General features: G+C 48.7%; 1 protein-coding gene and 2 non-coding genes across 3 annotated transcripts in view; all 3 read right to left on the bottom strand.

The window, feature by feature from the left end:
* MED17 (mediator complex subunit 17) overlaps window positions 1-15,508 on the bottom strand; it is a 70,705-nt gene extending 55,197 nt beyond the window's left edge. The window contains exons 1-3 of the mRNA XM_063951438.1: window positions 15,138-15,508; window positions 12,163-12,329; window positions 9,973-10,192 (exon numbers count right to left, since the gene is read on the bottom strand). Coding sequence (XP_063807508.1) covers window positions 9,973-10,192; window positions 12,163-12,329; window positions 15,138-15,369 — 619 coding nt within the window. The 5' untranslated portion in view covers window positions 15,370-15,508. The remainder of the gene's footprint in view (window positions 1-9,972; window positions 10,193-12,162; window positions 12,330-15,137) is intronic.
* On the bottom strand, window positions 2,833-2,948 carry LOC135054180 (U5 spliceosomal RNA). The gene has a single exon (XR_010243413.1). It is a non-coding gene; the product is annotated as a U5 spliceosomal RNA (small nuclear RNA).
* LOC135054122 (U5 spliceosomal RNA) lies at window positions 3,410-3,521 on the bottom strand. Its single transcript, XR_010243371.1, has one exon. It is a non-coding gene; the product is annotated as a U5 spliceosomal RNA (small nuclear RNA).
* Window positions 15,509-15,971: the final 463 nt, after the last annotated feature.

Below are 15,971 nucleotides of genomic sequence, written 5' to 3'. Positions count from 1 at the left end.
CCTTTGTCGTATAAACAACCCTTATGAAGCTAAGAACACTGTACGCTGTTTACTTAAGAAATACCGTAATGATACGCTATTTGCGTAACGATCGCTCAGCCGTAGGCGAGACGCTCAAGCGTCACGTTCGCTCACGGCCCAGTGATCACAGGACACGTTATTGGTTATGTCTAGGGGAAAGATTCGCTGTAACGTAGCATACGCTAGAGACCACGAGGAGGTCACCAGCGGTGCAGACGCTCACAACACTATACCTTTATGTTAAACCTTATACCGATGAAACACACAGAATACCTTAATGTGAATACAGGGTGTAAATGCAACCTTGTGTAACCTGACTATCTACAAAGCTGTTTGAGCGTCACCGACGCTCAAGTGAACACTTAACACTATAGTAAATACACAGATACTGGTTTAGGTTTCCAAGGCCTATTAACTGTATTATGTCTAATAAACTTGTAAAAGGGGATAACAGTACATATGATACACTACAATATAACAGAGACTTCCTAACCACAGAACTAAACAATAAATACAAAAAGACAATACTACACTGACCTAAATGCAATACGATACAATACTATAATACTATAAGGTATTTAAGAGAAAAAGAGGAGAGAGAGAGATAGAGAGAGAGAGAGAGAGATTGGCTCGCAGAAAGACAATGATTATGGAGAGAACTTACGCACAAAGGGTATGATCGCCAGCGCCTCGATATCCAGCTCCCGATTATCAGCAGATAACCGTTGATGAGAGAGTGAGAGCTGGATGTGGTCGGCCTGCCTATTTATGCCCCACACACAATGCAATCTCCTGGTCCTACAATCCCATTGTCCATTGGCCGAAGGAATTCGGCCCTGTATCATAACAAAAGGTCATAGGGTGATTCATACAGGTGGGCTGTGACGATTTCCAACAGCTCAGGTGGGTGGGAAACTGGGTTTCCCGCCGCATACCTGAGTATGTGTAAATAATAGAAATGGACATAAACTTCTTATGTCCATAACTATTCGCACGAGCGATTAATACGCTCCAAACCAACACCGGAATATTGCTAATTAAATACTCTTCCGATGGGTACCAAACACTGCTGTATAATTCCTGTTAAACCCTTCGTACGATGCAAAGAGGGATTCCTCAGCTCTGGGACATTCTATCTAAACCAAACTTACAGAAACTATTGAGGGGAACATGATCTATAAACTACATTAATTGTGAACTTTTGTAACGAATGAGTCGCACGCTACGATCACATAAACTCTACCGTAAATGCGCATACTGCGCGTGCGAGTGCACGCTATTGCGGGTATGCGCTTCCACGGGAGAGCGTACGCATGCGCAGCACGGACCAGTGTGCGGTGCAAATATGGCAGTGTGCACTAAGACATTTTTCTGACTTTGACATACCGCTAGTGTGCGTGTTTTGCACTAATTACTAGATGTACATTTGTTCTTGCTGGTGTAGTAGGTAAAAGTCTTTGATTTACCGTATTTATAATCTTACCTAGGAATTGACATCGTTTAGACGGAATTAGATGCGATTGTTTTCGAACTTGATCTGCTACCGCAGTATACCTTAGTAGCGCAAGTTAGAGGAACTTTGTTGAGACAGAGTTCTTATGTGAGATGAGCTATCATCCCAACATCACTTTGGTAAATACCCGAAGCGATAAGCAACGGTAGACCTGAAATGGTTAATGGTTGTGGCGATTTGCAAACGCTAGAACCTGTGATGAACAAACCGGACTGGGTAAATACGCATTGTGAAGATCAAATGCAATTATGCAATTTTGTGGCTCCAATAAGCAAATACTAACCGCAGAAAATCCATTTTCCAAGTGTAGTAAATGACTTGCTGATTGATATTGCGACGGAGCAGTTTGGTTTTGCTCAAACAGAGGGGAATAAGTAACTCTGCCTCTGTTGGCGTACTACTGCCTGGTTTATAAACCAGCAAAACTAAATGGCCACCTGCCAAACCGTTCGACAGAGGCAGTTTTGTACTTTAAGCTGTAAATAGCTGAGACATGTATGAGTTGAAGTCATGAAACCTCGCAAATGTAACATGTAAAGACGCGCTTCCACAATTGTAAAAGAGGTCATCAAACCACTGGCTTGCTGACTGTAACGTCCTGTCGTTACAAGGCGTGACTGTTTCTTATAAAGGGGTAAAACGCCGTTACAAGTATACTGTATGCGGTAATGGCTGAATATCAAAAAGGGATAAAACGCCGTTACAAGTATATCAAATTTAGGAGCAAACAAGCTCTGGCCTTGTCGCGCTTAACTAGCGACAATGAAAATAACCGGCGTTAGCAGAAGCTTTACAGATATACTCTGCAGCTTCTTTTAACCGTGATCGTCATTGTTTCATACATAGATTCTAGTGACCCAAATGTATCCTGGGTTTTTAGAATGTTTGACAGAAACGCATCTACCAATGGCGGATCGCGTCCTTTTGGAAACGATTATGTATGGTTGTCCAAAACCCCGCACTATCTGAGTGCTGGACTAATGTACCCTTCTCACTCGTAGTTATCGGTGTGAGATTTGACATAGAATCGTGCATTAAATTATAAGACCAGTGAAATAAAAACTCTGGTACCCAAAGGGAAATTGGCCCTTTGGAAAGACTGTCTTTTGTTAGAGCTGGCGGAGTCATTCCGAGACTCCGATGTTACCGCTCTTTTAATTTGAATTGCCAATGTTAACATAGGCTTTTTAAAATTATTTTTAGTCTGTACTAGAGCCTTACTCGCTATGTAGACAGACACCACAATAGGCAACAGACAGACCCTTGCACGACTTAATGAAGTTATTATGTGTCATATATATATAAATGTTATTGCTGAACAGCATATTCATATGAAACTCATGCTTGTTTCTCTCTACGGAAATCTTTAGCCAAAAACAAAAGATTTATTCGATATGAAGAGAAACCAAAGTATTCTTTATGTGAAAAGCAGTTCACATGGGCATATGAAACCCGAACCAAATTCCTACTAACTCCCCTGCGCCTCTGGTGGCTTAGAGATGTAGGGTAGGAATGTTCTAGAATTATGTAGAAATACAGATTACATGGCTAACTTATGTGAAACCTGAACCAAAAATTCCTACTAACACCCCTGCGCCTCCTTGTGGAGTAGAGGTGTATGTCGGAATGTTCTGGAATTATAAGCTGGAACAACAGCAATGATTAAAATGGCCCTCATGCCATGCTTTCACTGAAAATCACAGTACAGTTTATCTGCTGCAGTGCTAATATAGTCTTAATAGCCTATTATACAGTGATATCCCAGGTTTAGTATACAGTAAAATACATGCATTCCCAATACATGCTTTTAGTTAGCCTTCCAGTAATATAAACACTGCCTGCTGAATTTTGTATTATATTGCAGCCTTAACAGAAAACCAGGAAACATGGTTAAAAATGGCTGCATAAAACTCATGGTTGTTCCTCTCCACGGAAATCTTTAGTAAAAGGCGAAAGATTTAGTCATTCTGAAGAGAAACCAGAGTATTGTTTAAAAAAAAAAAACAAACAAACTGAACAGCCTATTTCTTAACCCATGCAGCCTTTGGTGCTGCTGCTATGGGCATTACTCCCCCTCACCCCCCCCTGCAGCTGCGCTGCTTGTGCGCTAGCTTCTACCCCCTGTTACCTGCAGCGGACGGGAGCGGGTGCAGGGATAGCCGGGGAGCGCTGTGTATAGCGCCGGGGAGCCGTCCGGAAGAGCGCGCCTTACATCGTTCAGCAGTGTCCGTGTATCAGCGGCGGGCTGCGGTGGGCGGTCAGCGCTGGAAGAGCGGCCGGCGTCTCTGAATGACGTGCGGCCGCTCAGAGCTGTGCGCGTAGTGTGGCTGGCTCGGCTGGCCTCGCTCAGGGGTCTAATTAGCGGCGGCACGTGTAAGCATGGACGGGTGCATCAGTAAAGAATTTCCCCACACAACAGGGCGGCAGCGTGAGCTGACCGCCCTGACAAACATACCTTGCTCGCCACTTATGTAAGCTTTCATCCTGGCTGTGACGGGGCTTCTTTCTGTAAGCTCCGTCCAGCCCTCTCAGATCCTGGCTCCTGTCTCATCTCCAGGTGCAGCTGTTTGTCTTATCTTGGCTGTGACGGGGATTCTCCTGTAAGCTCCGTCCAGCTCCATTTTCCTTCCAGCTCTTTGTCTCATCCTGGCTGTGACGGGGTTTCTGTAAGCTCCGTTCAGCTTGCAGGAGACAGTGGCTGCCTGTGGCTGTGAGGGTGCTCTTTGTGAGGACCGACACGCCATGCGCTGCCTTGTAGCGCCTGTGGCTGTGAGGGTGCTCTTTGTGAGGACCGACACGCCATGCGCTGCCTTGCAGCGGCACCATCCCGGACCCATGTTTTTCCAGAAACTGGGAAGGGAAGTGTAAAAATTAAAAATAAAAAGTAAAATGAAAAATTTAATAAAATCTTCTGACATGTGGGCATTCCCACAAGCCGATGTTCGTGCTGTGAGCACCGAAAAAACACTGAGGTCGTACACTGAGGTACTCGGGGATATGGAGGGGGGAGAGTCCTAAATTTAAATATTCAGTGCCTTTGTTCGGCTACGCCCGTCCATATCCCAAGAGTACTCCAGTGACCCCTAGTGGATGATAAAGAAATACTGTCCCTATCTAGGGTATCAATATTTTCAGTAAGGGAATCCGACCAAGCCACCCCAGCACTGCACATCCAGGCTGAGGCGATTGCTGGTCGCAGTATAACACCCATGAGTGTATATACATTTTAGGATATTCTCCTGCTTTCTGTCAGCAGGTTCCTTAAGGGTGGCCGTATCAGGAGACGGTAGTGCCACCTGTTTAGACAAGCGTGTGAGCGCTTTATCCACCCTAGGGGGTGTTTCCCAACGTGCCCTATCCTCTGGCGGGAAGGGGTATAATGCCAATAACCTTTTAGGAATTATCAGTTTTTTATGGGGGGGAAACCCACGCTTCATCACACACTTCATTTAATTCCTCAGATGCAGGAAAAACTACAGGTAGTTTTTTCTCACCAAACATAATACCCTTTTTAGTGGTACTTGTACTATCAGAAATGTGTAAAACATTTTTCATTGCCTCAATCATGTAACGTGTGGCCCTACTGGAAGTCACATTCGTCTCCTCATCGTCGACACTGGAGTCAGTATCCGTGTCGGCGTCTGTATCTGCCATCTGAGGTAACGGGCGTTTTAGAGCCCCTGATGGTCTTTGAGACGCCTGGACAGGCACAAGCTGAGTAGCCGGCTGTCTCATGTCATCAACCGTCTTTTGTAAAGAGCTGACACTGTCACGTAATTCCTTCCATAATCCCATCCACTCAGGTGTCGACTCCCTAGGGGGTGACATCTCCATTACAGGCAATTGGTCCGCCTCCACATCATTTTCCTCCTCATACATGTCGACACAATCGTACCGACACACAGCACACACACAGGGAATGCTCTGATAGAAGACAGGACCCCACTAGCCCTTTGGGGAGACCGAGGGAGAGTATGCCAGCACACACCAGAGCGCTATATATATATTGGGATAACACTATACAGAGTGTTTTTCCCCTTATAGCTGCTGTTTCTATTATTACTGCGCCTAATTAGTGCCCCCCCCCCCCCTCTTGTTTTACCCTTTTCTGTAGTGCAGGACTGCAGGGGAGAGTCAGGGAGACGTCCTTCCAGCGGAGCTGTGAGGGAAAATGGCGCCAGTGTGCTGAGGAGATAGGCTCCGCCCCCTTCTCGGCGGACTTTTCACCCGCTTTTTTCTGGAATCTGGCAGGGGTTAATATACATCCATATAGCCCTGGGGGTTATATGTGATCTATTTTTGCCAGCCAAGGTGTTTTTATTGCTGCTCAGGGCACCCCCCCCCCCCAGCGCCCTGCACCCATCAGTGACCGCAGTGTGAGGTGTGCATGAGGAGCAATGGCGCACAGCTGCAGTGCTGTGCGCTACCTTGTTGAAGACTGATGTCTTCTGCCGCCGATTTTCCGGACCTCTTCTTGCTTCTGGCTCTGTAAGGGGGCCGGCGGCGCGGCTCTGGGACCGGACTCCGAGGCTGGGCCTGTGTTCGGTCCCTCTGGAGCTAATGGTGTCCAGTAGCCTAAGAAGCCCAAGCTGGCTGCAAGCAGGCAGGTTCGCTTCTTCTCCCCTTAGTCCCTCGATGCAGTGAGCCTGTTGCCAGCAGGTCTCACTGAAAATAAAAAACCTAAAACTAACTTTTCCTAAGAAGCTCAGGAGAGCCCCCTAGATTGCACCCAGCTCGGTCGGGCACAAAAATCTAACTGAGGCTTGGAGGAGGGTCATCGGGGGAGGAGCCAGTGCACACCAGCTTTTCTTTTGTGCCCAGTCTCCTGCGGAGCCGCTATTCCCCATGGTCCTTACGGAGTTCCCAGCATCCACCACTAGGACGTCAGAGAATATATATATATATATATATATATATACACACACACACACACACACACACACACACATATACACACACACACATAGGTTGTGTCCCATATCCAAATATTCCGAAATACGGAATATTCCGAAATACAGACTTTTTTGCGTGAGACTGAGATAGTGAAACCTTTGTTTTTTTGATGGCTCAATGTACACAAACTTTGTTTAATACTCAAAGTTAATAAAAATATTGTATTAAATGACCTTCAGGCTGTGTGCATAAGGTGTATATGAAACATAAATGAATTGTGTGAATGTACACACACTTTGTTTAATGCACAAAGTTATAAAAAATATTGGCTAAAATTACCTTCAGGCTGTGTGTATAAGGTGTATATGTAACATAAATGTATTCTGTGCTTAGATTTAGGTCCCATCACCATAATATCTCATTATGGTATGCAACTATTCCAAAATACGGAAAAATCTGATATCCCAAATTCCTCTGGTCCCAAACATTTTGGATAAAGGATACTCAACCTGTGTATATAATTTGAACCGGCTGCCTTATTCCACTAGGTCCCCTGTTAGGAGGGACCAAAACAAAACAATCGATATACAGCAATAGTGAAATTGGCTCTTTGGGGCTGTTATAACAGCGCTAATTACAGAATAGAGTGATACAATGTCCAAATATATTCTTATTTAAAAAAGCAGTCGGTTCCAATATACAAATTCATTAAAATTTATAAAAAAGCATCTGAAACTGTAATGGAATATATGTTGGTAAAAAGTTTCATCCACCACTAACGTCCAGTGGTGGTCCACATAAGAGCAAGTGTACAGATATTTCTCTTTCATCCACTAGGGGACACTGGAACAGTCTTATACAGTAGGGGTATAAAAATTAGCATTGTCTGCACAGCCAGCCTCTCCCCCTTTGCGCCCTTCATCCCTCAGTTTGAAAAATTGTACTGGAGGTACAGCACGTGGGAGCACTGAGCTCTTGACTAAGAAACTAAAAAGATATATAACAATAGCTGCGTCAACCTAATGAAAAGGGGGACAAGGCTGAATTACATTGGAGAGAATCTCAAAAAGGGAAGTATGATTCCGCACCAGTCCAAGGTTCAGGATACCAGAATTATAACAGTATACAGGAATAATTCCTATTGATTGTACCTGGTGGTGCACCCAGAGTCAGAGAAAAACTTTAGAGAAAATTGGTTTACAGAAGACTCTTGTGTGGGTGCACTCTTGTATTAATTTGTTAAGATGTAAATATTAAAACTTAACTTTTATTAGTTGATAATTTTAAGAAAAAAATCCACACTCTCATATTCCACCACGGTTGGTTGGTAAAGATATATTAGTATCTATATATGCATATGCAGATAATTCCCCATGTATCTCTTTGGGGTAAAGTATCAACAATAATAAGGTTGAGTGAATCCGTGCAACAAGAATACATCAAATATAAATAGTAAAAGATTTTAATGAATTGGTTGATTGAAAAAAAATAGGAAATGTTCTGGTTAGTCTAACCCGCTAGACTTGTAGGAGGATGTAGACACTGACTCTACATCCAAATCCTCTCCAACCAGCACAAGCAAAGCTTGTTTTAATGAGACCTCTATGGGTCATTGGACCGGACTAATATTTGGAGTATGAATCCTAATACAAATATGCGTGCATGGGGGGATGCCTACTGCAATGCCTCGTAATTATGTATAATAGATTTCACAGGTTTGTCCCTGATTGTCCAGGAGGACAGTAACAGAGGAAGAGAGGAAAAAAATTTAGAAAAAAAAGGAGGTTTGAGAATAAATGTGGTGATCCTGCTGTTGGTATATGGTCGAAATGGGTCACAATTACAACACCAGGTATTCTCTGAGGGTCCTCCTCACAGATACTGACCCAGCCCACCACCGTTTTGCTTCCAAGATCGGACAAGATCAGGCTCTATCGGTGGGGTATGGTTGTAATTGTTAGACACAATTAGTCGACTCATCAATGAGAGTGCACCTATCAAAGAATTTAAGAAGAGGAAAAGTTGCGGATCTGCTGTCTACGTTAGACACAGGATTAACCTGTGAATCTTAGATGAGAGTCCGCAGATATAAGAAAATGAGTAGAGATAAAGAAATACAAAATAATTGTTTGAAGAAGACTGTGTCAGATATTAGTCTGAGTCGTTATATGGGCACAGCGTAGGATTTAATGCTTACAAGCACACTCTAGCAAAATACAATACTGTAGTATACTGGGAAATCATTTCCAGGAGTGTATGAGACTAATGGAGCACAAGGATCATAAAAGGTGCTGGATTTGCACCAACCGTTCCCACACCCATGCACAATCAATTTAAGCACAAAGCAGGGCTGTTGTGTTATAATGGCCAGCCACTGAAAAGGGGTATGTCCAAGATACATCAATGTCCCTGAAACCTGTCATTTTCGTAGGGATTACAATTTTAGAATGCCATATATTGTTGAATAATACCCGTTACTTACAGGGCATTACACCAACCAATATTAATGCAATTGGTATGCCATGTCTGGTAAATAAAAAAAGATATAGGTCCCCGCTAAGCACTCTGGCATGTACAGAAGTATGACAGGATAGGCTCTGTCTCACCTCACCACATGTCACTGCATTACCCGTAGGGAAGTGAGCACTTTTGAGCAAAACGGTGCAAATCGGCCGGGTGCGAGAAAGGCTGCAGTTACCGGAATATTAAATTATGCAGAAACAGCAATTCACCCCGCTATGCCCATAACTGAATCCCCCCCAAGTGTAACAGCCTTTAAATGATTTTTAACAAAGCCAAGACATTAGATGCACATCATAAACGATAGTGGGGCAGACGTATTAACCTGGAGAAGGCATAAGGAAGTGATAAACCAGTGATATGTGCAAGGTGATAAACGAACCAACCAATCAGCTCCAATATGTAAATTAACAGTTAGGATCTGATTGGCTGGTGCCTTTATCACCTTGCACATATCACTGGCTTATCACTTCCTTATGCCTTCTCCAGGTTAATACATCTGCCCCAGTCTCCCTCTAATTTACATTATTGTTACAGCTTGCAATACACAGTGCACATGAAGAGACTGCAGACAGCATGTGAATGCAGAGTCACGTGTTACTGAAACGGGTTCACTACGGCTGGCCGGCGGTCGGGCTCCCGGCGCCCAGCATACCGGCGCCGGGAGCCCGACCGCCGGCTGACCGACAGTGTGGCGAGCGCAAATGAGCCCCTTGCGAGCTCGCTGCGCTCGCCACGCTACGGGCACGGTGGCGCGCTACACTATTTTATTCTCCCTCTATGGGGGTCGTGGACCCCCACGAGGGAAAATAAGTGTCGGTATGCCGGCGGTCGGGCTCCCGGCGCCGGTATACTGAGCGCCGGGAGCCCGACCGCCGGCATACAGAATGCCACCCACTGAAACATAGCAATATTAGGTGCCTCTAACCTAATCTGTTTAACCCATACATTTAATCCCAGGAACCACCCTGAAATGTACTACAACACCTGTGCTTGTTACCATCCCCAATCTGTAGAAGAGTTACCTGCACTCCTGTAACTCAGATCCCCCAGAATTTTGTCACCCAGTTTCCTCAGCTTCCAATGCTGGCGCAGCCTCAGCAGTTCTGAATTAAAGTCACGCTGCCGCTTGTTCTCCTGGTTCTCTGCCACAGACTTGGAAAGACGCTCGGCTCCTTTAAGGAGAATCTGCGCAGCTCCGAGAAGGTATTTCCGCTTAGAAACCAACAACAAACTTTGCTGACTCTGTAAGGAAAATTACGCTTCTTAATGCACACATCTTATTATATTCATTTGAGAAATCGGTAAACGAGCATTTCTTACTGAACATATAGATAACGAGGGCAACAACCTTTTCCATATACTAGCGGCATTGATGTAAAAGACAATATGAAACCACTAGAGGTTGATGCATCAAGCAGGGAATAAAGTGGAGCAGTTGCCAATAGCAACCAATCAGCTTTAAGGTAGCATTTGTCAAGTAAACTGTATAAAATAAAAGGTAGAAGCTGATTGGTCCCTGGTCAACTTCTCACTGCTTGATTCATCAATTAACTAGGGCTACATTTAATAAAAAGCGTTTTTTCAGAAGTGGAGATGTTGCCCATGGCAACCAATCAGATTGTATTTAAGATTTATGTAGCAACTTCTAGACGATAGTAGCTAGAATCTGATTGGTTGCAATGGGCAACATCTCCACGGACAACCCGCACTTTGGTAAATATACCCCCCTAGACAGCAGGACACTAATGTGGCCTCACAGTAGACAGGACGATAGGTGTAATTCATTTCTCAAACCAATCACCCCAACTACGTAATCCATTAGCTATAACTAAGAATACTGTTTTTATAAAATGAAACCCATTGTTGAATCTGTTATCACCACTGAAAAGGAGACATGTACGTGTTCAGATGTGAAACCACAAAAATAATAAAAAAAAAAAAATGGAGAGGGCCATGTTGGGAGGTATACATTGTAATATTCAATCTAGCACTTCAGCACTTAATAATTTTTCTACTAATGTAATGCCTTTAACTTTCTAAATATTACCTCTAACCTATGTAACAGAGTTGGGTATGTGTGACCGGCGGATTGGGAGTACGCCAGGCACCATACCGACGCCGGAATCCCAGCTGTTAGATGCCCGGGGGGAGCAAAACGAAGCCCCTTTCGGGCTCGCCACAGGTTCTATTCCCACTATGCGGGTGTCGTGGACACCCAGGAGTGGGAATAGTCTCTGACGGTCGGCATGCCGACTGTCAGGATTGTGAGGGGGCGGGATCCCGGCGTCGGTATTGTGACATAACTACATCCTATGTAACACTTAACACTTTTGCTTCTTACTTGTGTAACGCTTACCAACACTAACTTCTCACTAGTGTGAAGCCTTGGGGTGGTTGGACTGTGCTGGCTTCGGGGGTCCCGTACCCTGGAATTGAACCTTAGTGTTAGGGACCCTCCAGACGATGTCCCCTGGTCGTGGTTGGTCAGCCTGTAATTTTGGCCAAAAATAATGCTAAGCACCTAACTTTTGTTCTGTGTTAGATGCAGAGTTTATTATTTACTCTGATTAGCAGCGCTTAGTACTATGGAGTGTGCATCTGCATTTTCTGTTTTTTTTTCTGGTTGCCAATGTAGGTTACATATGTTAAAACCTGTTTTCCATAAGGTTGAAAAGATCTGTGATAAAGCAGATTATGCGACAGCTGAACGAGATATTAGCTATACCCCCCTTCAGACAGTTTTGGACCTGTTAATTTGCTGGGTCAGCCTCGGTCCGTTGGGAAAGGGCAGCCAGAGTCACAATTCCCAAGACTTCGGCCCTAGTTTTCACCGGGATCGAATTCCCAGAAAATCCAGGATGACCCTCTCCCAAAGATGAAGGACCCGGGTTGACCCGACAAATTACCGCGTCCAAATGCCTGGCAATTTCATCTTCTGTCTGAGAGAGGGTAGTGGCCTGGGACTAGAAACCAACCTGTGCTCCAAATCCGGGTTTCTGTGTGAAAACGGTATTAAAGAGATGTTTATGAAAGATATACAAAAACTAAGACGTTGCAACAAAACAACAAACACCAGCCTTACTTGACAAGTGTACAACCGGCCTTACATGACAAGTGTACAACCGGCCTTACATGACAAGTGCAACCTCGCTGAATTAAAGCAGAATGAATGGGACAATAGCTTTTCATTCCCCAACAATGTTCCAGGATACCTGTTTGGGAGTCAGGGATTCCTGTGAGACGGGATCCAGGTGCATGTACCTCTTATCCTTCACTATATTCAGCACATCATACAATACACACATTTCCGTAAGGCAGCCGCGTAGGTGGTTTCTCACAGAATCCCAAGGCCATAGTGATGGCTGGAACTTGACCAAACCTGCAAGCAAAAGAACTATTATTGCAAAGCACTTCTAATAGAAGAAAACAAATAGATAACAACGAGGGAGGGCAGTGTCGGGCACACGGGGGCAGCGAGGGGAGGGCAGTGCCGGGTACACGGGGGCAGCGAGGGGAGAAAAGTGCCGGGCACAAGGGCGCACTGCCGGGCAGTTGGGGAAAGCAAGGGAAGGCAGTGCTGGACACGTGCGGGCAGTTAGGGAGGGCAGTGACGGACACGTGGGGGCAGTGACAGAGGGCAGTGCCGGACACGTGAGGGCAGTGACAGAGGGCAGTGCCGGACACGTGGGGGCAAAGACAGAGGGCAGTTAGGGGGGGCAGTGCTGGAGACATGGGGGCAGTGACAGAGGGCAGTTAGGGGGGGCAGTGCTGGAGACATGGGGGCAGTGACAGAGGGCAGTTAGGGGGGGCAGTGCTGGAGACATGGGGGCAGTGACAGAGGGCAGTTAGGGGGGGCAGTGCTGGAGACATGGGGGCAGTGACAGTGCTGGACACATGGGGGCAGTGACAGGGGGCAGTGCTGGACACATGGGGGCAGTGACAGAGGGCAGTTAGGGGGGGCAGTGCTGGAGACATGGGGGCAGTGACAGAGGGAAGTTAGGGGGGGCAGTGCTGGAGACATGGGGGCAGTGACAGAGGGCAGTTAGGGGGGGCAGTGCTGGAGACATGGGGGCAGTGACAGAGGGCAGTTAGGGGGGGCAGTGCTGGAGACATGGGGGCAGCGACAGAGGGCAGTTAGGGGGGGCAGTGCTGGAGACATGGGGGCAGTGACAGTGCTGGACACATGGGGGCAGTGACAGGGGGCAGTGCTGGACACATGGGGGCAGTGACAGAGGGCAGTTAGGGGGGGCAGTGCTGGAGACATGGGGGCAGTGCTGGAGACATGGGGGCAGTTAGGGGGGGCAGTGCTGGAGACATGGGGGCAGTGACAGAGGGAAGTTAGGGGGGGCAGTGCTGGAGACATGGGGGCAGTGACAGAGGGCAGTTAGGGGGGGCAGTGCTGGAGACATAGGGGCAGTGACAGAGGGCAGTTAGGGGGGGCAGTGCTGGAGACATGGGGGCAGTTAGGGGGGGCAGTGCTGGACACATGGGGGCAGTGACAGAGGGCAGTTAGGGGGGGCAGTGCTGGAGACATGGGGGCAGTGACAGAGGGCAGTTAGGGGGGGCAGTGCTGGAGACATGGGGGCAGTGACAGAGGGCAGTTAGGGGGGGCAGTGCTGGAGACATGGGGGCAGTGACAGAGGGCAGTTGGGGGGGGCAGTGCTGGAGACATGGGGGCAGTGACAGAGGGCAGTTAGGGGGGGCAGTGCTGGAGACATGGGGGCAGTTAGGGGGGGCAGTGCTGGACACATGGGGGCAGTGACAGAGGGCAGTTAGGGGGGGCAGTGCTGGAGACATGGGGGCAGTGACAGAGGGAAGTTAGGGGGGGCAGTGCTGGAGACATGGGGGCAGTGACAGAGGGAAGTTAGGGGGGGCAGTGCTGGAGACATGGGGGCAGTGACAGAGGGCAGTTAGGGGGGGCAGTGCTGGAGACATGGGGGCAGTTAGGGGGGGCAGTGCTGGACACATGGGGGCAGTGACAGAGGGCAGTTAGGGGGGGCAGTGCTGGAGACATGGGGGCAGTGACAGAGGGCAGTTGGGGGGGCAGTGCTGGAGACATGGGGGCAGTGACAGAGGGCAGTTGGGGGGGCAGTGCTGGAGACATGGGGGCAGTGACAGAGGGCAGTTAGGGGGGGCAGTGCTGGAGACATGGGGGCAGTGACAGAGGGCAGTTGGGGGGGCAGTGCTGGAGACATGGGGGCAGTGACAGAGGGCAGTTAGGGGGGCAGTGCTGGAGACATGGGGGCAGTGACAGAGGGCAGTTAGGGGGGGGCAGTGCTGGAGACATGGGGGCAGTGACAGGGGGCAGTGCTGGACACATGGGGGCAGTGACAGAGGGCAGTTAGGGGGGGCAGTGTTGGACACATGGGGGCAGTGACAGAGGGCAGTTAGGGGGGGGGCAGTGCTGGAGACATGGGGGCAGTGACAGAGGGCAGTGCTGGACACATGGGGGCAGTGACAGAGGGCAGTTAGGGGGGGGCAGTGTTGGACACATGGGGGCAGTGACAGAGGGCAGTTAGGGGGGGCAGTGTTGGACACATGGGGGCAGTGACAGAGGGCAGTTAGGGGGGGGGGGCAGTGCTGGACACGTGGGGGCAGTGACAGAGGGCAGTGCTGGACACGTGGGGGCAGTGACAGAGGGCAGTGCTGGACACGTGGGGGCAGTGACAGAGGGCAGTGCTGGACACGTGGGGGCAGTGACAGAGGGCAGTGCTGGACACGTGGGGGCAGTGACAGAGGGCAGTGCTGGACACGTGGGGGCAGTGACAGAGGGCAGTGCTGGACACATGGGGGCAGTGACAGGGGGCAGTGTTGGACACATGGGGGCAGTGACAGAGGGCAGTTAGGGGGGGCAGTGCTGGAGACGTGGGGGCAGTGACAGAGGGCAGTTAGGGGGGGCAGTGCTGGAGACGTGGGGGCAGTGACAGAGGGCAGTTAGGGGGGGCAGTGCTGGAGACATGGGGGCAGTGACAGAGGGCAGTTGGGGGGGCAGTGCTGGAGACATGGGGGCAGTGACAGAGGGCAGTTAGGGGGGGCAGTGCTGGAGACATGGGGGCAGTGACAGAGGGCAGTTAGGGGGGGCAGTGCTGGACACATGAGGGCAGTGACAGAGGGCAGTGTACAATCGGGGCAGTGAGAGACATCAGGATGAGCACAGGAAGCGCTAGGCCCGGGATATACAAATCACCTTCCTCCTCCTCCTGCTGTGGCTGCTCCCATTCGCTGTCCCGCGGAACTGCTCCATTCTCCGGCTCTTCCTCGGAGTCCTGGCCGAAGTCTATGCGTTGTGCCAGGCGGGCCAGGTTCTGGGACATGGAGAGCGGCTGCACATAGGTCTCTGAGCCGTCCAACCCCACCTCCTGCACCTGCTTCTCCGCACAGGACTCGATGCTAATCTGCACTGCCGGACCCCCCGACATCCTCTCGCCGTCTCCGAGTCCCGACACTACACAGACTACCGGTACCGGCGACCCGTACAGCTGGCGGATAGCCTCTCAGCTATACAGCGCATGCGCAGATTCACACTGCCAGTAATGGTTACCCGGGCAGCGGGCTTCATGGCAGCACTGCACATGCGCGGACTTCTGGCGACATAACGCATGCGCAGATTACTTGTACATCGTATTACTGCCCGGACCTCAGACATCCGAAGGTAGAGCGCATGCGCAGATAGGCTGCCAGTGCTGGATATCCGGGCAGCGGGCCTCTCGGCGACAAAGCGCATGCGCGCACAGGCTGCCAGTACTGGATATCAGGGCAATGGCCTCTCGGCTGTACTGCGCATGCGCAGAAGACACGGTCTTTGGCAGTCTTGCGTCTCAGCGCATGCGCATAAACCGGGGCTTGGCTGAAGCAACCAAGGCACTGGCTATGCATGAATGCACTTGTAGTTCCACAAGGGCTGGAGAGATGACAGCCCATTTATCAGGAATGGGTTGGCAAACGATACATTTGCACCCTTCCATATTTTACAAAGTGACAGCGTGCGTCAAAAAGGGGTGTGGTCTCACAATAGTACCCC

The sequence above is a fragment of the Pseudophryne corroboree genome, chromosome 2, assembly GCF_028390025.1.
Source record: "Pseudophryne corroboree isolate aPseCor3 chromosome 2, aPseCor3.hap2, whole genome shotgun sequence".
NCBI classification, from domain to species: Eukaryota; Metazoa; Chordata; class Amphibia; order Anura; family Myobatrachidae; genus Pseudophryne; species Pseudophryne corroboree.
The sequence above is the reverse complement of the archived record's forward strand: the minus strand, read 5'-3'. Positions and strand labels throughout refer to the sequence as shown.